This window comes from Oncorhynchus mykiss, chromosome 4 (assembly GCF_013265735.2).
Source record: "Oncorhynchus mykiss isolate Arlee chromosome 4, USDA_OmykA_1.1, whole genome shotgun sequence".
Taxonomy (NCBI): domain Eukaryota; kingdom Metazoa; phylum Chordata; class Actinopteri; order Salmoniformes; family Salmonidae; genus Oncorhynchus; species Oncorhynchus mykiss.
Window position 1 is genome coordinate 19,703,555 of NC_048568.1, and position 25,436 is coordinate 19,728,990.

At 41.2% G+C, this 25,436-nt stretch overlaps 1 protein-coding gene and 1 long non-coding RNA gene across 10 annotated transcripts in view; one reads left to right on the forward strand and one right to left on the reverse strand.

Annotated features, from left to right (window-relative positions):
• Window positions 1–24,769, reverse strand: part of LOC110522258 — a 50,000-nt gene extending 25,231 nt beyond the window's left edge. Inside the window, exons 1-8 of one of the 9 annotated variants that reach the window (XM_036975830.1) lie at window positions 24,743–24,769; window positions 8,388–8,427; window positions 3,442–3,639; window positions 3,142–3,344; window positions 2,875–2,941; window positions 2,706–2,776; window positions 2,436–2,478; window positions 1,972–2,187 (exon numbers count right to left, since the gene is read on the reverse strand). In XM_036975830.1, the coding sequence (XP_036831725.1) occupies window positions 1,972–2,187; window positions 2,436–2,478; window positions 2,706–2,776; window positions 2,875–2,941; window positions 3,142–3,344; window positions 3,442–3,639; window positions 8,388–8,427; window positions 24,743–24,754 (850 nt within the window). In that variant the 5' untranslated portion in view covers window positions 24,755–24,769. Of the gene's footprint in view, window positions 1–1,971; window positions 2,188–2,435; window positions 2,479–2,705; window positions 2,777–2,874; window positions 2,942–3,141; window positions 3,345–3,441; window positions 3,640–8,387; window positions 8,428–8,540; window positions 8,741–24,742 lie in introns of those variants that run through there. The other 8 variants (XM_036975831.1, XM_036975829.1, XM_036975834.1 and 5 more) reach the window with 8 other exon arrangements.
• On the forward strand, window positions 9,565–21,088 carry LOC118964443. The gene is made up of 3 exons (XR_005051484.1): window positions 9,565–9,792; window positions 12,986–13,098; window positions 20,930–21,088. It is a non-coding gene; the product is annotated as an uncharacterized LOC118964443 (long non-coding RNA).
• Window positions 24,770–25,436: the final 667 nt, after the last annotated feature.

Below are 25,436 nucleotides of genomic sequence, written 5' to 3' on the forward strand. Positions count from 1 at the left end.
TGATGCTGCCTTCATAACCAAGATGGAGGTGGGAATTTACCAGTGATACATTCACGTGCTTTGAACTCGTTTAGAAACGCTGATTGGCTAATGGCCAACGAGCTGTGTAACCTATCAACTAAAAGTACAGCTATCATGCTCGTAAACATATTACTGTAAATAAATACTTTTGTTTTTGCATATAACTGTTGAAAATGCTTTTATAGAGGTAATTTCTTTAGTAGGTGATATCAGAGGTGGCCAGCATGTGGGAGAAAGTGGAGATCAGGATGATGGATGAGTTTCACACTAGTAATGACCAGTTGGAGGGCCGTTCAGGTGGATTTTTCCCAGTTGTATGTGGTAATTTCCAACTTGGTCATGAACGCAGCATGGGGGCTGTTTTTAGGCAAAGAGCAAAGTGGAGTGCCTGGATACAGCCCTTAGCTGTGGTATATTGGCCACATACCACAAACCCTCAAGGGGCAATATTGCCATTATAAACTGGTTACCAACATAATTAGAACAGTAAACAAGTAATTCTATGTCATACCCATGGTATATTGTCTGATATACCACAGCTTTCAACAAGCATCCAGGACCCAGACTACCAGGTTTATAGGCAGCGTTCATGTGCTAGTCGGAACTAAGAAACTTGGACATTTTCGACTTGCTAACTGGTTGTACACGTGCCGCATTCAACCAGTTAGCAAACGGACATTTCCGAGTTCCGACCAGCACGTGAATGTGGCACAAATGTCTCATATACAACAGCTTTCAGCTAATCTTCATCCAGGAGCCAAACTACCCAGTTTATACTATTGAATATATTGTTTTATCACAGGTATAACCATCTCAGTCATTATCAATGTATAAATTGTATTTTAAGCACACATTTCTTGTTTTTGTTTGATGTTGTATCCGCGGCCTACACATAAAGTAAATATACAGGTACACGACTTGGAAAGAGCATATACCACTACATGTTATAGTGATGATTGAGATTCATGTGTCTATTCCCCCTAAAATGTAAAAAAAAAAAAAAAATTGTCAGAAAATGTACTTCCTGCAATTGATTACAGTCATAGTCATTGGATGCATTGCAAAAGGATCACACAATGTATGTATGTGGTGCTCAGTGAAACATGGAAAGTATCAGAATCAATCAGTATTTATGCAATGTCAGTATTTATGCAATACTGTTCATACGCTTCTTTATCTTATACCTTTTCAATTAGGCCCCTGTCCTCTCATCTTGGATAAGGGGAGTGTTCTGGCCCTCTGTAGGACATACTCTTGAGGGTAGAAAACAGCAACAGTAGTTGTTGAAGAAAATGCCCCAAAGGCTTGTCTCCTGAGAAGAGAATAACATACTGCATCTCAACTTCATTTGGAAAGAATTAGATATCTGTTTAGAGTAACACAAATATTTGATTTGATTTCTAGTTTATAACTTGAAAAATATCATCTTCATATTACTAATAAACATACAAGTGTAGAGTGAATGTAGAATATAGAATAAACTACCATTGGCTGTACAGTTTGCCTCTCCTGAGCCCTATTGGCTCCTGCTTTCATTTTAGTCTGAAAAAATATATATACTGTATTAGTTTCTCTGGTACATTATCTACAAAGTGACACAGTACTGAATTAAAACACTTAAAATTGTGATTGTAAATCATACAATACCTCAGGAAGTATGTCAAGCTTCTTCAAAATGTCTTTGAACACTGATTCATTGCGAGGACACTTCAGTAGTCCCTGGTTCTCATGGAAGAGACAGTCCACTGTGAGTATTACATCACCTCTGGTCACTAGTCTGCTACTGTTAGGTACAGTGTAGTCTGGATCGAAGGTCTGATGCAGCACTACCAGGATGACAGGTTTACCAGCTGTCAAGAGAGAGGGGATAACAGTAACAATAATCACGTAAACATACCTGATTAATGAATCATTAACGTTTTGACAATGGTCTTCATGGATATTGATTACCTGGAATCTGCTGCAGTGCTGCTTCAATATCAGTCCCAGCACGAGAGACAATGGGACAGAAAGCCAGGATGACATCACTCTCCTCTAGTGACGTCACCTCAGTTAAACCTTTTGCAGTGAGACAGCGATTGATTTCCTCATGAGACCGCAGAGTATTCCCAGTCACAACAGTGAAGAATTTGTCCATCGTCGACCCTATAGAGACACAGGAAATGTCTGAGGTAAATTAGAGATGATTGTCAGATCTTTAAGCCCTGCTCACTCTGATCAACACACAAGTATTCACTTCAGTGGATGAACCCTCAGCTTATTCCATGATAACTACTTTTAACATGGTTTCATGGATATTGATTACTTTGAAGGGAACACCCTGCTTGACAGTAGATAACCGTTTCAAAAGACCCTATGACACCTATTTATTGTGCAACATATTATATTAATGTTTAATTTATAACAGTACTTACTTGTTGGATAGTCCTGCTGCAACAGAAAGAAAAGTTTAGTTTCCTTTTAAAAAATAATAGAAAAGACCCTGTGTTAATTGTTGGGGGGGGGGGGGGGGGGGGGGGGGGAATATTCATTTCAAAAGTCCAATATAATTGCCACAAGCAGACTGTTATGTGTCATTCAATGTGATTTCTAATGTTGATATGTTATGAGGTAACTCTATTAGTTATCAAATATCAACAGAATGCCTAGAAGAAAATGGACATAGCTGTAGCCTTCATGCCAACCTGTTTAGGTTGCTTTGTAATCTCAGAGTTCTTGAGACCTGGAGGACGTTCGTCAGCATCGTTAACAGCATCTAAAAAACAATAGAAAAAAACATCAGTGAGTGAGCACTGAAGGACAATGCATAGTGTAAATAAAGTGTCAAAATGAATCCCCATGTGCTGACTGTACCTTCAGGTGGATTTGAAACAGCAGGGGGTCTCTGTCTGGTCTTCTCTGGAGCAGCAGGATTACTTGTCTAGAAGGAGAGGTTGTTATCCATTCATCCAAAACAATGAATAATTTATTATAATTTATTTAAATACTAGTTTTCAAATTATGAATATTATTAAAGACAATAGCACATTAAAAATAAAATGTTTTTGGTGTCAAATCTCTGCTCTTGAATGTGTATTGTATTTAATAATAAGTTGTTTGCTGACAAGAACCAGAAACTACCTTTGGCTGTATTTCTGGCCTGTTCAGAATCTTTAGAATTGCTTCTTCATTGCGAGGACACTTCAGTAGTCCCTGGTTCTCATGGAAGAGACAGTCCACTGTGAGTATTACATCACCTCTGGTCACTAGTCTGCTACTGTCAGGTACAGTGTAGTCTGGATTGAAGGTGTGATGCAGCACTACCAGAATGACAGGTTTACCAGCTGTCAAGAGAGAGGGTATAACAGTAACAATAATCACGTAAACATACCTGATTAATGAATCATTAACGTTTTGACAATGTTCATGAATATTGATTACCTGGAATCTGCTGCACTGCTGCTTCAATATCAGTCCCAGCACGAGAGACAATGGGACAGAAAGCCAGGATGACATCACTCTCCTCTAGTGAAGTCACTTCAGTTACGTGTCTTTTGGCAGCGAGACAATGAAATAATTCCTCATGAGACCCCAGAGTATTCCCAGTCACAACAGTGAAGAATTTGTCCATCGTCGACCCTATAGAGATACAGGAAATGTCTGAGGTAGACTAGAGAGGATTGTCAGATCTTTAAGCCCTGCTCACTCTGATCAACACGCAAGTATTCACTTCAGTGGATGAACCCTCAGCCTATTCCATGATAACCACTTTTGGTTGGTCTTGTCTCATCGCTACAACTCCCGTACGGGCTCGGGAGAGACGAAGGTTGAAAGTCATGCGTCCTCCGATACACAACCCAACCAAGCCGCACTGCTTCTTAAAACGGCGCCATCCAACCCGGAAGCCAGCCGCACCAATGTGAGGCAGGACTTGCAGCGTCACATTGGAGGCAGGACTTGCAGCGTGATCTGTGTCAGAAATAGAACTGACTTCTATTTTAGCCCTTGGCGATGCAGGCGCTCGTTGGCGCGTGCGAGCAGTGTGGTGGGTGCAATAATTGAATAACATAGATTTCTAAATGTAGCCCTCTCCTGTACTCCCTGTTCACTCACGACTGCGTGGCCATGCACGCCTCCAAATCAATCATCAAGTTTGCGGACGACACTACAGTGGTAGGCTTGATTACCAACAACGACGAGACGACCTACAGGGAGGAGGTGAGGGCCCTCTGAGCGTGGTGTCAGGAAAATAACCTCACACTCAACGTCAACAAAACAAAGGAGATGAATGTGGACTTCAGGAAACAGCAGAGGGAGCACCCCCCTATCCACATCGACGGGACAGTAGTGGAGAGGGTAGTAAGTTTAAAGTTCCTCGGCGTACACATCACCGACAAACTGAATTGGTCCACCCACACAGACAACGTTGTGAAGAAGGCGCAGCAGCGCCTCTTCAACCTCTGGAGGCTGAATAAATTTGGCTTGTCACCAAAAGCACTCACAAACTTCTACAGATGCACAATCGAGAGCACCCTGTCGGGCTGTATCACCGCCTGGTACGGCAACTGCTCCGCCGACAACCGTAAGGCTCTCCAGAGGGTAGTGAGGTCTGCACCACAACGCATCACCGGGGGCAAACTACCTGCCCTCCAGAACACCTACACCACCCGATGTCACAGGGAGGCCATAAAGATCATCAAGGACAACAACCACCCGAGCCACTGCCTGTTCATCCCGCTATCATCCAGAAGGTGAGGTCAGTACAGGTGCATCAAAGCAGGGACCGAGAGAATGAAAAACAGCTTCTATCTCAAGGCCATAAGACTGTTAAACAGCCACGACTAACATTGAGTGGCTGCTGCCAACATACTGACTAAACTCCAGCCACTTTAATAATGGAAATTGATGGAAAAAATGTATCACTAGCCACTTTAAACAATGCAACTTAATATAATGTTTACATACCCTACATTACTCATCTCATATGTATATGTATATACTGTACTCTATATCATCTACTGCATCTTGCCATCTTTATGTAATACATACAGTGCCTTGCGAAAGTATTCGGCTCCCTTGAACTTTGCGACCTTTTGCCACATTTCAGGCTTCAAACATAAAGATATAAAACTGTATTTTTTTGTGAAGATTCAACAACAAGTGGGACACAATCATGAAGTGGAACGACATTTATTGGATATTTCAAATTTTTTTAACAAATCAAAAACTGAAAAATTGGGCGTGCAAAATTATTCAGCCCCCTTAAGTTAATACTTTGTAGCGCCACCTTTTGCTGCGATTACAGCTGTAAGTCGCTTGGGGTATGTCTCTATCAGTTTTGCACATCGAGAGACTGACATTTTTTCCCATTCCTCCTTGCAAAACAGCTCGAGCTCAGTGAGGTTTGATGGAGAGCATTTGTGAACAGCAGTTTTCAGTTCTTTCCACAGATTCTCGATTGGATTCAGGTCTGGACTTTGACTTGGCCATTCTAACACCTGGATATGTTTATTTTTGAACCATTCCATTGTAGATTTTGCTTTATGTTTTGGATCATTGTCTTGTTGGAAGACAAATCTCCGTCCCAGTCTCAGGTCTTTTGCAGACTCCATCAGGTTATCTTCCAGAATGGTCCTGTATTTGGCTCCATCCATCTTCCCATCAATTTTAACCATCTTCCCTGTCCCTGCTGAAGAAAAGCAGGCCCAAACCATGATGCTGCCACCACCATGTTTGACAGTGGGGATGGTGTGTTCAGTGTGATGAGCTGTGTTGCTTTTACGCCAAACATAACATTTTGCATTGTTGCCAAAAAGTTCAATTTTGGTTTCATCTGACCAGAGCACCTTCTTCCACATGTTTGGTGTGTCTCCCAGATGGCTTGTGGCAAACTTTAAACAACACTTTTTATGGATATCTTTAAGAAATGGCTTTCTTCTTGCCACTCTTCCATAAAGGCCAGATTTGTGCAATATACGACTGATTGTTGTCCTATGGACAGTCTCCCACCTCAGCTGTAGATCTCTGCAGCTCATCCAGAGTGATCATGGGCCTCTTGGCTGCATTTCTGATCAGTCTTCTCCTTGTATGAGCTGAAAGTTTAGAGGGACGGCCAGGTCTTGGTAGATTTGCAGTGGTCTGATACTCCTTCCATTTCAATATTATCGCTTGCGCAGTGCTCCTTGGGATGTTTAAAGCTTGGGAAATCTTTTTGTATCCAAATCCGGCTTTAAACTTCTTCACAACAGTATCTCGGACCTGCCTGTGTTCCTTGTTCTTCATGATGCTCTCTGCACATTTAACAGACCTCTGAGAGACTTGATTACACACAACTGGATTGTATTTATCATCATTAGTCATTTAGGTCAACATTGGATCATTCAGAGATCCTCACTGAACTTCTGGAGAGAGTTTGCTGCACTGAAAGTAAAGGGGCTGAATAATTTTGCACGCCCAATCTTTCAGTTTTTGATTTGTTAAAAAAGTTTTAAATATCCAATAAATGTCATCCACTTCATGATTGTGTCCCACTTATTGTTGATTCTTCACAAAAAAATACAGTTTTATTTCTTTATGTTTGAAGCCTGAAATGTGGCAAAAGGTCGCAAAGTTCAAGGGGGCCAAAATACTTTCGCAAGGCACTGTATATCACTAGCCACTTTAAACTATGCCACTTTGTTTATATACCCTACATTACTCATCTCATATGTATATGTATATACTGTACTCGATACCATCTACTGCATCTTTCCTATGCCGTTCTGTACCATCACTCATTCATATATCTTTATGTACATATTCTTTATCCCTTTACACTTGTGTGTATAAGGTAGTAGTTGTGGAATTGTTAGGTTAGATTACTCGTTGGTTATTACTGCATTGTTGTAACTAGAAGCACAAGCATTTCGCTACACTCGCATTAACATCTGCTAACCATGTGTATGTGACAAATAAAATTTGATTTGACGTTCATCCAAAATCATTCCATCAATTTGAAAGTGGCTGTAACTATCACAGAAGAAAGAATCCAAGTGAGCGAAACAGCGCCCCTCATTCTTACCATATTTAGCCCATGTATCAGATGCTGTCTGGTCAAAAAGAGTATGACATGCCATAATATTTTTTGACCAGACAGCATCAGATACAAGCGTTACACATACATGTCCTCTGTCTCAATGACAATGGCAGATTTATCAACAGCACCTGTCTTTTAACTAAAGAAATGCGTATTGTAACCACCTAGAGCAGATATGGGCAACTTTGATGGTGGGGGGGCACAAAAAATCATGAGGTGCCGCAGTTGAGCCGTCACCAAAACATAAACAATTATTTGATGAAACATTGAATTTGACCTTACTGCTATTATCCCATAGAAACTTATCAGTCAAAAATGTAGTTAAAAGTAGGTATGTTTAGAAGTGTCTGTTCTATATCTGAGCGATATAAAAAAGCTCTGAATTTCATTTTTTTTTTTTACAGTGGAATTACCCTGTGCCTGGGCTCGTCTCCATCGTGCCCTCTTCCTCGACGATGATGGCAGTATTATCAGCGGCACCTTTCTTTTAACTAAAGAAATGCGTTAATTCATGTAATTTTTCTTTCAAAATCTAATCTTTCCTTTTTTGCTGCAGCTGACTTTCAATGAACATCACGTTTGCAATCATATTGTGTGAAACAATGCACGGGCCTGCAGTACGGCTAGAAGGGATCAAGCTTTTGTCATTTTAGCTAACCCTAACATTAACCCAATATTCCTAACATTCTACGTTAATTCTCCTAACCTGCTACGAAAAGTCAAATCTGACATTTCTTTTTCAAATATGTATCTTAAATATGCCCAGCTCATTGATGATGTGAAGCCTGAGGTAAATGCCTCTTCTGCCTAACATGCTTCGTGAGCGTTGCAAAATAAATGTACACAAACATGTTATTCAGTCCTTGCACCCACACTGCACGCGAGCGTCTGCGTGGCCAGGCTAAGAAGTAGGTTATATTTGTGACGCTCAACCCGCTGCAAGTCCGGCCCCTACCATCTCCTCATTGGTTTTTAAGAGCATATACCCACGAGCACCTCAGGTTTGGTCAGCATGTAATGGTAAGTCCGTCACCGCTGCCACGTTAATTCTCCTAACCTGCTACTTTAGTCATTATAACCTGCTATGTAAACAAACCACCCGTGCCAGTAAACCATCAGTATCACCCCATTGGCCACCCATTTTTAAATAGGATATAAAATCCATCTGTAAATTCCTGTTGAAGGCTATGTGCTGAAACAGTAAAGAAACACTTTTATCAACTTCCACTATCCTCCAAGTGTTTCTGGATTTCCTCATTGCATTAATAAGGTAAGATTGTGAAGGTGTCACATGCATAGTCCTTCAGCTTACCTTGGGGTGCATCTGCATCTGCAGGTGGCAGACAGTTTACCTTGGAAAGAGAAATACATAGGTCTACTTTAAGTGCTGGTTCGAAACATTATTCAAAGTTAACATTTATCTGGTTATTATTAATGATATATATTTTTTTGTCCTATTCTTTACCTTGTTGCTGATTTTCAATTTTAATTGACGCTGCCTCACAAAGATCATCTGATTTTCAATGTAATACAAAAGCAGATGCGTGAGAACACAAGCAAGACGCTCAAATGACAGTTTGTCCGATACAGTGTGCACTACCGCAGAACATCAAGGTGCATACTGAACTTCTAAATGCTGTCAATGTCAATGAGCCCATCAAGATAGACAAAGCAATAACAATTTGAACATTGCATTCATGAAAAGAGATTCAATGAAATAACGAACCTGCTTCTGCACCGTGTCTGTCAAAGCATTTACTTTCACTCTTGAAATATTCTCTGAACTCACTGAATTCTTATAATAAGAAAGTGAAACTAAAAGGGTCAGTATATCACGTGGATTTACATTATACTAACCCAGCAGACTTCTATAAAATAGGATAAGTCCAAACTGCTTCTGATAAAACAGATTGTTTTGTGTTCTGTATATATATTGTATATTGTTGTATACACAGCAACTCCCATGGTGACAAAAAAATCTGCTTAATTTAGTCATTGACCTTACAATGCTATTGCCTTACATTAAGAGCAATCCTGTTGTGAGGGTTGAGCCCTGCAAGAATATAACTGATATGTCAACATTTCTAATTTTTTTACCTAATTTATGTAATGATTCACAGGTGTCTGATGCCCTCCATGTGCATGTGTAAGCAAGCTTATACTACCTTTTTGATTGTCAATGCAAATATTTTCGAGTATTTATGCCCATCAACCCCCCCCCCCCCCCCCGCCCTAATGTCTCAATGTCACAAATGTCACTGTAGTGTAAACTATATGTATACAGTGGAGGCTCCTCAGAGAAGGAAGGGGAGGACTATCCTCCCTAGTGAATTTCGTTTTTTTTTAAATGGTCAGACATTTAAGTTATCCTTTTTAGAAAACGAAAGTAAATAAATTCCTGTCACCAAATAATTTATTTAAACACCCTGTTTTGCAATGAAGGTCGACAGTAGCCTCAACAGCACTCTGCAGGGTAGCAGCATGGTGTAGCCGGAGGACAGCTAGCTTCCGTCCTCCTCTTGGTACATTGACTTCAATACAAAACCTAGGTGGCTCTTGGTTCTCACCCCCTTCAATAGACTTCCACAGTAATTATGACAACTTCCGGAGGACGTGCTCCAACCTACCAGAGCTCTTGCAACATGAACTGACATGTTGTCCACCCAATCAAAGGAGCAGAGAATGAATCTAGTACTGAAAGCATAAGCTAACATGTGGTGAGTAGTTGACTCAAAGAGAGAGAAAGACAATAGTTGAACAGTTTTAAACAAATTAATTTCTTCAAAAATGAAGGAGAAGAGAGAGAGAGAGAGTGTTTTTTTCTTCACTTTCAGTTTCACTTAGCTAGCGAATTAGCCTACCCAAAACACCCGGCTCAAACTGAGGGATGCTATGTTAGCTCGCTGGCTATCCAACACAACACTGGAACTCTTCCAAGTCAAGTTAAGCTTTTGGTTTTATTCATTTATTTCCACCGGGGTCCGCTGGTGTAACTGCTATACTGCTTAATGACTGTCAGGTTACTGCATGATTGTAAGGGGTTTACTAACGCGTTGGTTCTATTAGCTATGTTGACTAGGACGTTACTTTTGCTGATATGCTAACAACGATGTAGTATCACGTTTCACGTCAGACAACATCAAAATAACAACAGTTTATTGATCCAACAGGGGCAGGGAAAAGACAGGTCAAGGGCAGGCAGGGGTCAGTAATCCAGATAGGTGGGGCAAAGGTGCAGGCAGTCTCAGGGTGAGGGCAGGCAGAAAAGGTCAAAACTGGGAAAACTAGAAAACAGGAACAATCGAGAGACAGGAACAGAGGGAAAACCACTGGCCGGCTTGACAAAACAAAATGAACTGGCAACAGATAAACAGAGAACACAGGTATAAATACACAGGGGATAATGGGGAAGATGGACGACACCTGGAGGGGGGTGGAGACAATCACAAAGACAGGTGAATTAGATCAGGGTGTGACATGTAGACTGTGTGTAGCGCTTAGGATATTGTTTGGGTTGAACTTTTATTTTGCCTAGTCACATACTGCTGATGCATTGAAGTCCACAAATTAAGAGAAAAGGTGAGTGAACTGTTTACACGTGATTAGGGGTGTATTCATTCCGCCGACTCTGTTGAAAAACACTTCTTAAACAGAAGCAAATGGAACGAAACAGGGATAAACATACCTGAATTTGTCCAATAAAAACTCTAGTTTACAACTGCTAGATGCAGGAAAAAGTGTGCACGGCGGTATTGAATATGTCACTGTCTGTCACCTCAACATTTTCTCTTGACCTGTGTGCAGCTATGTTGTAAACTTTCATTCAGGCTTGGTTGTAACAACCTCATGATGGGTATATGGAAAATTTTAGGATAATGTTGTAGCCTAAACCTATCGACGTTACATTGAGCTGGGTGAATGGAATATGAATGGAATATGCTGTAATAGAAATAAGGACATGCTCATTACAACAACAAAAAATCCTCCTCCCTCATCATAAACAGCTCTGACCGCAACTGGTGTATAATCCAGTGTCAGTCATCTTGATTCACAAGGCGAGTGATTATATCATTGTCAGTGGAACAGCAACATCAACAGGCACAGCAGCTGAGCAGCAGATTCTTCTGAAAAGAGGGTAACATATGTGAATGTTTGTATGGAAAACAATGAGAATGTGTCTCTTGTGTCAACAATAAGTATACACCAGTATTCAACTCTATCGCCATCATGTGGAATACAAGTGAAATGGCTTACCTTTGGTTATATGTTGAACCTCTTCAGAATCTTTTTGACTACTTTTCAATGCAACGACACTCCTGTAGTCCCTGGCTCTCATGAAAGAGACAGTCCACTGTGAGTATTACATCTCCTCTGGTCACTAGTCTGCTACTGTTAGATACAGTGTAGTCTGGATTGGAGGTATGATGCAGCACTACCAGGATGACAGGTTTACCAGCTGTCAAGAGAGTGAGGGACAGACAAGAACAATAAATCATTCAGGAAAACAGATAATTACAATATATTAAGGTACAGAATGTTTGTGGTAAGGAGTGCAGTACATGTGGTTTGAAAGGAGTGTAGGTTGCACTACATGTGGTTTGAAAGGAGTGTAGGTTGTAGTACATGTGGTTTGAAAGGAGTAAGTATCAGATCCTTAAATCTAGGGCAAGCATTCATATTGAAATCCTGGAATCTGCTGCAGTGCTGCTTCAATATCAGTCCCAGCACGACAGACGATGGAACAGAAAGCCAGGATAACATCATTCTCTTCTTTCGTCACTTCAGTTAAACCTCTTCCTGTAATGAGACACCCTGTAAAGTCCTCATGAGACGTCCCAGGATTCCCAGTTGTTACAGTGAAGAATTTCAGAGTAGTACTTATACTGTATCATGTATTACATCTGATCACATTGTACACAAAACTATGATGTTAATGTCATCTGGTCTCTTTCCCAAGTGTTCTCTCACGTTGGACCTCTGTGCAACATCTTCTCCAGAATTGCTTCTTTGTGTTGTGAGTGTCGAGCACGGTATATATCAACCTCAAATATATGCCTCTGTTTTATGTAATAGGAACATTTTGTTATTTACATAACATACTGTATAACATAAACCATTTGGAAATATGGAGCAATCTAAAATGTTCACTTTCGTGCAACTACAATAATAAGCAGTAGCCCACAGTAGAATAATTTAAATGTAAGCCTACATATTTCATTATATTTACCCTGTCGCTAATTTTTCATTTTGCTTAGTTGGGGGTTGTTTTCAATGATGTTGCAGAGCAGGATGTTGAGTAGGCAATTATTTATCACCCCGCCCTGATCTATGGATCACCCCTGGCCTGTCAATAAAATACAAATACACATCAGTGCAATACCTTCCTTCATATCTCAACCGTTTGTAGCAGGACGTTTGAATCCAAACAGAGATACCAACCAGTCAATTGCAACATTTGGAAAAAGAGAAATATTAGGGAGGTAAAACTACAATAGTCCATAAATGTTGCAGTAACACTACAGTAGTCAGCAGTCATTTTAGCCAATGTGTCAGCAGGTCTAAACCAGTGGCAATTAAATACCCCTAGTCGATCTTCTGTCAGTGTCACTTGAATCCAAGCAGTGATACATTGGGTTTGGATTATTTTACAATGTAGAAAATTGTAAAAATAAAGAAAAACGAGTAGGTGTGTCCAAACTTTTGACTGGTACTGTATGTACTGTATAACATAATTGGATAGGGTCAGAGCAAGGTGTACATTTCATGGCTTACACCAGTAAACCCACCAGTAAACTCATGTCAGATCAGTGATTACATCAAAAAAAGGAGAATGGAGGGATTAATTTTGTACAAAATAATTCAAACACGTCACATCTCATAGGATGCCTCTGTGCTCTTGCCCTACCACAGTTTGTGTGGAAGCCCTCCATTCTATGACGAGAACGACGCCAAGCTCTTTGAGCAGATTCTGAAGGCTGAATACGAGTTTGACTCTCCTTACTGGGGCCCTATCTCCAACTCAGGTACGGCAGTCCTCCACTCAGATGAAAGAGACATAAATCCAGTCCATTTCAATATATATTACATTATGTTGCCAGTATTACTCCACTTTGTCAGTGATTTCGTATTATTGGAAATGGCTACCTGGGATTGGTGTTTCTTTGAGCGTGTGCCAAACTGTCAGTGTGTGTATGGGATTAGCCATTATACACTGACTGGCCAAGGAACAGAGTCACTGTGTGTGAGATCATTACTAAGAGAGCACCAGGGATCATGGTACACAGAGAACTTAGAGACCTGCAGGACTGGTTCGAAGTCTAGCCAATGCCAGGCTGGAGTCTGGCCAGTGTTTTTTTTACTGCAGTGAAGCTCCTTGTTGGAGCCTGGGTTGAAGTGATAGTTTAGCTCTCCTTTGGCAAACTTTTGCCATATAGAACTACACTTTAAAAACACCTGCTCTTTCCATGACATAGACTCACTAGGTGAATCCAGGTGACAGCTATGATTCCTTATTGATGTCACTTGTTAAACTACTTCAATCAGTGTAGATGAATGGGGGGAAAACAGGTTAAAGAAGGATTTTTAATCCTTGAGACATGGATTGTGTGTGTGCCATTAAGAGGGTGAATGGGCAAGACAAAAGATTTAGAGCTGAAATACACTACATTACTAAAAGTATGTGGACACCTGCTCGTCAAACATCTCATTCCAAAATCATGGACATTAATATGGAGTTGGTCCCCCCCCCCCCCCCTACACTGCTATAACAGCCTCCACTCTTCTGGGAAGGATTCCACTAGACGTTGGAACATTGCTGCTGGAACTCCCTTCAATTTAGCCACAAGAGTATTAGTGAGGTCGGGCACTGATGTTGGGCGATTAGACCTGGCTCGCAGTCGGTGTTCCAATTCATTCCAAAGGTGTTCGATGGGGTTGAACACCTTTGGGCCAGTCAAGTTCTTCCACACAGATCTTGACAAACCATTTCTGTATGGACTTCGCTTCGTGCACAGGGGCATTGTCATGCTGAAACAGGAAAGGGCCTTCCCCAAATTGTTGCCACAAAGTTGGAAGCTCAGAATCGTCTAGAATGTCATTGTATGTTGTAGCGTTACGATTTCCCTTCACTGGAACTAAATGCAGTATTGGAAAAAGTACCCAATTGTCATACTTGAGCAAACATTTTTTATTTATTTCACCTTTATTTAACCAGGTAGGCAAGTTGAGAACAAGTTCTCATTTACAATTGCGACCTGGCCAAGATAAAGCAAAGCAGTTCGACACATACAACGACACAGAGTTACACACGGAGTAAAACAAACATACAGTCAATAATACAGTATAAACAAGTCTATATACGATGTGAGCAAATGAGGTGAGATACAGTGCCTTGCGAAAGTATTCGGCCCCCTTGAACTTTGCGACCTTTTGCCACATTTCAGGCTTCTAACATAAAGATATAAAACTGTATTTTTTTGTGAAGAATCAACAACAAGTGGGACACAATCATGAAGTGGAACGACATTTATTGGATATTTCAAACTTTTTTAACAAATCAAAAACTGAAAAATTGGGCGTGCAAAATTATTCAGCCCCTTTACTTTCAGTGCAGCAAACTCTCTCCAGAAGTTCAGTGAGGATCTGTGTTGACCTAAATGACTAATGATGATAAATACAATCCACCTGTGTGTAATCAAGTCTCCGTATAAATGCACCTGCACTGTGATAGTCTCAGAGGTCTGTTAAAAGCGCAGAGAGCATCATGAAGAACAATGAACACACCAGGCAGGTCCGAGATACTGTTGTGAAGAAGTTTAAAGCCGGATTTGGATACAAAAAGATTTCCCAAGCTTTAAACATCCCAAGGAGCACTGTGCAAGCGATAATATTGAAATGGAAGGAGTATCAGACCACTGCAAATCTACCAAGACCTGGCCGTCCCTCTAAACTTTCAGCTCATACAAGGAGAAGACTGATCAGAGATGCAGCCAAGAGGCCCATGATCACTCTGGATGAACTGCAGAGATCTACAGCTGAGGTGGGAGACTCTGTCCATAGGACAACAATCAGTCGTATATTGCACAAATCTGGCCTTTATGGAAGAGTGGCAAGAAGAAAGCCATTTCTTAAAGATATCCATAAAAAGTGTCGTTTAAAGTTTGCCACAAGCCACCTGGGAGACATACCAAACATGTGGAAGAAGGTGCTCTGGTCAGATGAAACCAAAATGGAACTTTTTGGCAACAATGCAAAACGTTATGTTTGGCGTAAAAGCAACACAGCTGAACACACCATCCCCACTGTCAAACATGGTGGTGGCAGCATCATGGTTTGGGCCTGCTTTTCTTCAGCAGGGACAGGGAAGATGGTTAAAATTGATGGGAAGATGGATGGAGCCAAATACAGGACCATTCTGGAAGAAAACCTGATGGAGTCTGCAAAAGACCTGAGACTGGGACGGAGATTTGTCTTCCAACAAGACAATGATCCAAAACATAAGGCAAAATCTACAATGGAATGGTTCAAAAATTAACATATCCAGGTGTTAGAATGGCCAAGTCAAAGTCCAGACCTGAATCCAATCGAGAATCTGTGAAAAGAACTGAAAACTGCTGTTCACAAATGCTCTCCATCCAACCTCACTGAGCTCGAGCTGTTTTGCAAGGAGGAATGGGAAAAAATGTCAGTCTCTCGATGTGCAAAACTGATAGAGACATACCCCAAGCGACTTACAGCTGAAATCGCAGCAAAAGGTGGCGCTACAAAGTATTACCTTAAGGGGGCTGAATAATTTTGCACGCCCAATTTTTCAGTTTTTGATTTGTTAAAAAAGTTTGAAATATCCAATAAATGTCGTTCCACTTCATGATTGTGTCCCACTTGTTGTTGATTCTTCACAAAAAGATACAGTTTTATATCTTTATGTTAGAAGCCTGAAATGTGGCAAAAGGTCGCAAAGTTCAAGGGGGCCGAATACTTTCGCAAGGCACTGTAAGGGAGGTAAAGGCAAAAAAGGCCATGGTGGCAAAGTAAATACAATATAGCAAGTAAAACACTGGAATGGTAGATTTGCAATGGGAGAATGTGCAAAGTAGAAATTAAAATAATGGGGTGCAAAGGAGCAAAATAAATATATAAATTAAATACAGTAGGGAAAGAGGTAGTTGTTTGGGCTAAATTATAGGTGGGCTATGTACAGGTGCAGTAATCTGTGAGCTGCTCTGACAGTTGGTGCTTAAAGCTAGTGAGGGAGATAAGTGTTTCCAGTTTCAGAGATTTTTGTAGTTCGTTCCAGTCATTGGCAGCAGAGAACTGGAAGGAGAGGCGGCCAAAGAAATAATTGGTTTTGGGGGTGACTAGAGAGATATACCTGCTGGAGCTGGTGCTACAGGTGGGAGATGCAATGGTGACCAGCGAGCTGAGATAAGGGGGGACTTTACCTAGCAGGGTCTTGTAGATGACATGGAGCCAGTGGGTTTGGCGACGAGTATGAAGCGAGGGCCAGCCAACGAGAGCGTACAGGTCGCAATGGTGGGTAGTATATGGGGCTTTGGTGACAAAACGGATTGCACTGTGATAGACTGCATCCAATTTGTTGAGTAGGGTATTGGAGGCTATTTTGTAAATGACATCGCCAAAGTCGAGGATTGGTAGGATGGTCAGTTTTACAAGGGTATGTTTGGCAGCATGAGTGAAGGATGCTTTGTTGCGAAATAGGAAGCCAATTCTAGATTTAACTTTGGATTGGAGATGTTTGATATGGGTCTGGAAGGAGAGTTTACAATCTAACCAGACACCTAAGTATTTGTAGTTGTCCACGTATTCTAAGTCAGAGCCGTCCAGAGTAGTAATGTTGGACAGGCGGGTAGGTACAGGTAGCGATCGGTTGAAGAGCATGCATTTAGTTTTACTTGTATTTAAGAGCAATTGGAGGCCACGGAAGGAGAGTTGTATGGCATTGAAGCTTGCCTGGAGGGTTGTCAACACAGTGTCCAAAGAAGGGCCAGAAGTATACAGAATGGTGTCGTCTGCGTAGAGGTGGATCAGAGACTCACCAGCAGCAAGAGCAACCTCATTGATGTATACAGAGAAGAGAGTCGGTCCAAGAATTGAACCCTGTGGCACCCCCATAGAGACTGCCAGAGGTACGGACAGCAGACCCTCCGATTTGACACACTGAACTCTATCAGAGAAGTAGTTGGTGAACCAGGCGAGGCAATCATTTGAGAAACCAAGGCTGTCGAGTCTGCCGATGAGGATGTGGTGATTGACAGAGTCGAAAGCCTTGGCCAGATCAATGAATACGGCTGCACAGTAATGTTTCTTATCGATGGCGGTTAAGATATCATTTAGGACCTTGAGCGTGGCTGAGGTGCACCCATGACCAGCTCTGAAACCAGATTGCATAGCAGAGAAGGTATGGTGAGATTCGAAATGGTCGGTAATCTGTTTGTTGACTTGGCTTTCGAAGACCTTAGAAAGGCATGGTAGGATAGATATAGGTCTGTAGCAGTTTGGGTCAAGAGTGTCACCCCCTTTGAAGAGGGGGATGACCGCAGCTGCTTTCCAATCTTTGGGAATCTCAGACGACACAAAAGAGAGGTTGAAGAGGCTAGTAATATGGGTGGCAACAATTTCGGCAGATAATTTTAGAAAGAAAGGGTCCAGATTGTCTAGCCCGGCTGATTTGTAGGGGTCCAGATTTTGCAGCTCATTCAGAACATCAGCTGAGCAGATTTGGGAGAAGGAGAAATGGGGAAGGCTTGGGCGAGTTGTTGTGGGGGGTGCAGTGCTGTTGACCGGGGTAGGAGTAGCCAGGTGGAAAGCATGGCCAGCCGTAGAAAAATGCTTATTGAAATTCTCAATTATGGTGGATTTATCAGTGGTGACAGTGTTTCCTATCTTCAGCGCAGTGGGCAGCTGGGAGGAGGTGTTCTTATTCTCCATGGACTTTACAGTGTCCCAGAACTTTTTTGAGTTAGTGTTGCAGGAAGCAAATTTCTGCTTGAAAAAGCTAGCCTTGGCTTTTCTAACTGCCTGTGTATAATGGTTTCTAGCTTCCCTGAACAGCTGCATATCACGGGGGCTGTTCGATGCTAATGCAGAACGCCATAGGATGTTTTTGTGTTGGTTAAGGGCAGTCAGGTCTGGGGAGAACCAAGGGCTATATCTGTTCCTGGTTCTAAATTTCTTGAATGGGGCATGTTTATTTAAGATGGTTAGGAAGGCATTTAAAAAAAATATCCAGGCATCCTCTACTGACGGGATGAGATCAATATCCTTCCAGGATACCAGAAAAATAAAGAGACATTAATAGAAAATGACTCAAGTAAAAGTGAAAGTCACACAGTAAAATCCTACATGAGTCAAAGTCTAAAAGTATTTGGTTTTAAATATACTTAAGTATCAAAAGTAAATGTAATTGCTAAAATATACTTAAGTATCAAAAGTGAAAGTATAACGAACAAGAATTTCAGATATGTTTATATGATATGTCCTGGGAAATGTTCTTGTTACTTACAACCTCATGCTAATCACATTAGCCTACGTTAGCTCAACCATCACATGGGGAGCCACCGATCCTGAAGAAGTTTTAAATAAAGTTTAAATATTTTTTTTTAAATAAAGTACCTTTGAACAGGGTATGGTAGTAGGTGCCAGGCGCACCTGTTTGTGTCAAGAACTGCAATGCTTCTGGGTTTTTCACACTCAACAGTTTCCTGTGTGTATCAAGAATGGTGCACAAGCCAACTCAACAAAACTGTGGGAAGCATTGGAGTCAACATGGCCAGCATCCCTGTGGAACATTTTCGACACCTTGTAGAGGCCATACGCCGACGAATTGAGGCTGTTCTGAGGGCGAAAGGTGTGAGGGGAGGGGGTGCAACTCAATATTATGAAGATGTTCCTAATGTTTGGTATACTCAGTGTATATGTCATTAGGTAATCTACTGGCATTTAAACAAGATGTAAAAGACTGATGACTGGACATACTTAATCAGGAGTGGACAACCTTGGGGGGGGAGACCCATTTGGAAGACCCATTTGTGACCAAGCTTTAACTTCCTGACTGATGTCTTGATGTTGCATCAATATATCCATATAATTTTCCATCCTCATGATGCCATCTATTTTGTAAAGTGCACCAGTCCCTCCTGCAGCAAAGCACCCCCACAACATGATGCTGCCACCCCCGTGCTTCACGGTTGGGATGGGTGTTCTTCGGCTTGCAAGCCTCCCCTTTTTCCTCCAAACATAACGATGGTCATTATGGCCAAACAGTTCTATTTGTGTTTCATCAGAACAGAGAACATTTCTCCAAAAAGGACGAACTTTGTCCCCATGTGCAGTTGCAAACCGTAGTCTGGATTTTTTATGGCGGTTTTGGAGCAGTGGCTTCTTCCTTGCTGAGCGGCCTTTCAGGTTACTTCAAATATCGGACTCGTTTTATTTACTGTGGATATAGATACTTTTGTACCTGTTTCCTCCAGCATTTTCTCAAGGTCCTTTGCTGTTGTTCGCACCAAAGTACAATCATCTCTAGGAGACAGAATGCGTCTCCTTTCTGAGCGGTATGACGGCTGCAGGGTCCCATGGTGTTTATACTTGCGTACTATTGTTTGTACAGATGAACGTGGTACCTTCAGGCGTTTGGAAATTGCTCCCAAGGATGAACCAGACTTGTGTAGGTCTACAATTTTTTTTCTGAGATCTTAGCTGATTTCTTGATATTCCCATGATGTCAAGCAAAGAGGCACTGAGTTTGAAGGTAGGCCTTGAAACATCCACAGGTACACCTCCACTTGACTCAAATGATGTCAGTTAGCGTATCAGAAGCTTCTAAAGCCATGACATCGTTTTCTGGATTTTTTTATTTGTTTAAAGGCACAGTCAGCTTAGTGTATGTAAACTTCTCACCCACTGGAATTGTGATACAGTGAATTTTAAGTGAAATAAATAAATAAACATAGAAATAATAAATTGTTGGAAAAATGACTTGTCACTCACAAAGTAGATGTCCTAACTGACTGACAAGAAATTTGTGGAGTGGTTGAAAAATGAGTTTTAATGATTCCAACCTAAGTGTATGTAAACTTCCGACTTCAACTGAATCTATTTTTTAACTAAACACCTTTTTCTTTTTTTAACTGCATTGTTGGTTAAGGGCTTGTAAGTAAGCATTTCACTGTAAGGTCTACTACACCTGTTGTGTTCGGTGCATGTGACAAATAACATTTTAGTTTATTTGATACAATTTTATTTTATTTTATCATTTGTGTCTGTGTTGGTGGGAAAGATGTCAGAAAGCAATTTGCTGGTCCTCTATCTTCCTTTATTCTTTTTCAAGGATATCACATTGGAAAATTGATATCTGATGTGAAATACAAGTGGCACTCCTCTTACAGCTGTGTAATTACCTTAGATTGGAACCGTTTTATTGCAAAAAGCGTATTTCTTTAATCCTTCTATAAGAAGTGTATATGCCCCAGCTTACACCAATAACACCGCAGATCCAGAGAATCTTCCTCTGGAGAAAGATAAGAAAATCATGTATTAGAAAGATGCCAAATAAGTTGAGTTTTATATCTGCACTACTTATCTAGGCTTACATCTGTATATTAGTTTTACTTTCAGTACAAACATTTGTAGGAATCATTAACATACAGAACACATTTCTCAAAGTTAGTTATATGAAAATGGGTCAATACAGTATAATATGTTATTTAGAAATGTGTAATTTACCAAGTATTGGCATACCAGTCTGGCCGACTGATCTTTGTTCTGTAAAAAACAAACAAACACAAAAAGGACATTACATTCGTCAACTCCTATTTGTTTTCCTTCTTCATTTAGCTTGGTCTGCATAATGGAACCTATGGAAGAGTCCCAAAAGTCTGAACCCCACCCACACAGATTTTCCATCCTCCACAATGAAGGTATTGATTTTTACTTTTATATTATTGAACCCTTATTTTAGAAGATAAGTTGATACATTGATGCTTTACCTCAGAACCTTTGTCAAGACTCTTTAGAATCTTTAGAATTGCTTCTTCATATCGAGGACACTCCTGTAGTCCCTGGTTCTCATGGAAGAGACAGTCCACTGTGAGTATTACATCACCTCTGGTCACTAGTCTGCTACTGTCAGGTACAGTGTAGTCTGGATCGAAGGTGTGATGCAGCACTACCAGGATGACAGGTTTACTAGCTGTCAAGAGAGAGGGGATAACAGTAACAATAATCACGTAAACATACCGTATTAATGAATCATCCACGTTTTGACAACGTTCTTCATGGATATTGATTACCTGGAATCTGCTGCAGTGCTGCTTCAATATCAGTCCCAGCACGAGAGACGATGGGACAGAAAGCCAGGATGACATCACACTCCTCTAGTGACGTCACTACAGTTAAGTGTTTTTTGGCAGCGAGACGGTTAATTAATTTCTCATGAGACCCCAGAGTATTCCCAGTCACAACAGTGAAGAATTTGTCCATCGTCGACCCTATAAAGATACAGGAAATGTTTGAGGAAAACTAGAGAGGATTGTCAGATCTTTAAGCCCTGCTCACTCTGATCAACACACAAGTATTCACTTCAGTGGATGAACCCTCAGCCTATTCCATTATAACCACTTTTGGTTGGTCTTGTCTCATCGCTACAACTCCCGTACGGGCTCGGGAGAGACGAAGGTTGAAAGTCATGCGTCCTCCGATACACAACCCAACCAAGCCGCACTGCTTCTTAACACGGCGCCATCCAACCCGGAAGCCAGCCGCACCAATGTGAGGCAGGACTTGCAGCGTCACATTGGAGGCAGGACTTGCAGCGTGATCTGTGTCAGAAATATAACTGACTTCTATTTTAGCCCTTGGCGATGCTGGCACTCGTTGGCGCGTGCGAGCAGTGTGGTGGGTGCAATAATTGAATAACATAGATTTCTAAATGTAGAACCTCTCCTGTACTCCCTGTTCACCCACGACTGCGTGGCCATGCACGCCTCCAACTCAATCATCAAGTTTGCGGACGACACTACAGTGGTAGGCTTGATTACCAACAACGACGAGACGACCTACAGGGAGGAGGTGAGGGCCCTCTGAGTGTGGTGTCAGGAAAATAACCTCACACTCAACGTCAACAAAACAAAGGAGATGAATGTGGACTTCAGGAAACAGCAGAGGGAGCACCCCCCTATCCACATCGACGGGACAGTAGTGGAGAGGGTAGTAAGTTTAAAGTTCCTCGGCGTACACATCACGGACAAACTGAATTGGTCCACCCACACAGACAATGTTTTGAAGAAGGCGCAGCAGCGCCTCTTCAACCTCAGGAGGCTGAAGAAATTTGGCTTGTCACCAAAAGCACTCACAAACTTCTACAGATGCACAATCGAGAGCATCCTGTCGGGCTGTATCGCCTGGTACGGCAACTGCTCCGCCGACAACCGTAAGGCTCTCCAGAGGGTAGTGAGGTCTGCACCACAACGCATCACCGGGGGCAAACTACCTGCCCTCCAGGACACCTACACCACCCGATGTCACAGGGAGGCCATAAAGATCATCAAGGACAACAACCACCCGAGCCACTGCCTGTTCACCCCGCTATCATCCAGAAGGCGAGGTCAGTACAGGTGCATCAAAGCAGGGACCGAGAGAATGAAAAACAGCTTCTATCTCAAGGCCATCAGACTGCTAAACAGCCACCACTAACATTGAGTGGCTGCTGCCAATATACTGACTAAACTCCAGCCACTTTAATAATGGAAATTGATGGAAAAAATGTATCACTAGCCACTTTAAACAATGTAACTTAATATAATGTTTACATACCCTACATTACTCATCTCATATGTATATGTATATACTGTACTCGATACCATCTACTGCATCTTTCCTATGCCGTTCTGTACCATCACTCATTCATATATCTTTATGTACATATTCTTTATCCCTTTACACTTGTGTGTATAAGGTAGTAGTTGTGGAATTGTTAGGTTAGATTACTCGTTGGTTATTACTGCATTGTCGTAACTAGAAGCACAAGCATTTCGCTACACTCGCATTAACATCTGCTAACCATGTGTATGTGACAAATAAAATTTGATTTGACGTTCATCCAAAATCATTCCATCAATTTGCAAGTGGCTGTAACTATCACAGAAGAAAGAATCCAAGTGAGCGAAACAGCGCCCCTCATTCTTACTATATTTAGCCCATGTATCAGATGCTGTCTGGTCAAAAAGAGTATGACATGCCATAATATTTTTTGACCAGACAGCATCAGATACAAGCGCTACACATACATGTCCTCTGTCTCAATGACAATGGCAGATTTATCAACAGCACCTGTCTTTTAACTAAAGAAATGCGTTTTGTAACCACCTAGAGCAGATATGGGCAACTTTGATGGTGGGGGGGCACAAAAAATCATGAGGGGCCGCAGTTGAGCCGTCACCAAAACATAAACAATTATTTGATGAAACATTGAATTTGACCTTACTGCTATTATCCCATAGAAACTTATCAGTCAAAAATGTAGTTAAAAGTAGGTATGTTTAGAAGTGTCTGTTCTATATCTGAGCGATATAAAAAAGCTCTGAATTTCATTTTTTTTTTTACAGTGGAATTACCCTGTGTCTGGGCTCGTCTCCATCGTGCCCTCTTCCTCGACGATGATGGCAGTATTATCAGCGGCACCTTTCTTTTAACTAAAGAAATGCGTTAATTCATGTAATTTTTCAATCTTTCTTTTTTTGCTGCAGCTGACTTTCAATGAACGTCACGTTTGCAATCATATTGTGTGAAACAATGCACGGGCCTGCAGTACGGCTAGAAGGGATCAAGCTTTTGTCATTTTAGCGAACCCTAACATTAACCCAATATTCCTAACATTCTACGTTAATTCTCCTAACCTGCTACGAAAAGTCAAATCTGACATTTATTTTTCAAATATGTATCTTAAATATGCCCAGCTCATTGATGATGTGAAGCCTGAGGTAAATGCCTCTTCTGCCTAACATGCTTCGTGAGCGTTGCAAAATAAATGTACACAAACATGTTATTCAGTCCTTGCACCCACACTGCACGCGAGCGTCTGCGTGGCCAGGCTAAGAAGTAGGTTATATTTGTGACGCTCAACCCGCTGCAAGTCCGGCCCCTACCATCTCCTCATTGGTTGTTAAGAGCATATACCCACGAGCACCTCAGGTTTGGTCAGTATGAAATGGTAAGTCCGCCATCGCTGCCACGTTAATTCTCCTAACCTGCTACTTTAGTCATTATAACCTGCTATGTAAACAAACCACCCGTTCCAATAAACCATCAGTATCACCCCATTGGCCAACCATTTTTAAATAGGATATAAAATCCATCTGTAAATTCCTGTGGAAGGCTATGTGCTGAAACAGTAAAGAAACACTTTTATCAACTTCCACTATCCTCCAAGTGTTTCTGGATTTCCTCATTGCATTAATAAGGTAAGATTGTGAAGGTGTCACATGCATAGTCCTTCAGCTTACCTTGGGGTGCATCTGCATCTGCAGGTGGTAGACAGTTTACATTGGAAAGAGAAATACATAGGTCTACTTTAAGTGCTGGTTCGAAACATTATTCAAAGTTAACATTTATCTGGTTATTATTAATGATTTTTTTTGTCCTATTCTTTACCTTGTTGCCCATTTTCAATTTTAATTGACGCTGCTTCACAAAGATCATCTGATTTTCAATGTAATAATTCAATGTAATGTAATGCGTGAGAACACATGCAAGACGCTCAAATGACAGTTTGTCCGATACAGTGTGCACTACCGCAGAACATCAAGGTGCATACTGAACTTCTAAATGTTGTCAATGTCAATGAGCCCATCAAGATAGACAAAGCAATAACAATTTGAACATTGCATTCATGAAAAGAGATTCAATGAAATAACGAACCTGCTTCTGCACCGTGTCTGTCGAAGCATTTACTTTCACTCTTGAAATATTCTCTGAACTCACTGACTTCTTATAATAAGAAAGTGAAACTAAAAGGGTCAGTATATCACGTGGATTTACATTATATATAAAATAGGATAAGTCCAAACTGCTTCTGACAAAACAGATCGTTTTATGTTCTGTATATATATTGTATATTGCTGTATACACAGCAACTCCCATGGTGACCAAAAAAATCTGCTTAATTTAGTCATTGACCTTACAATGCTATTGCCTTACATTAAGAGCAATCCTGTTGTGAGGGTTGAGCCCTGCAAGAATATAACTGATATGTCAACATTTCTAATTTTTTTACCTAATTTATGTAATGATTCACATGTGTCTGATGCCCTCCATGTGCATGTGTAAACAGGTTGCTTTCAAATAG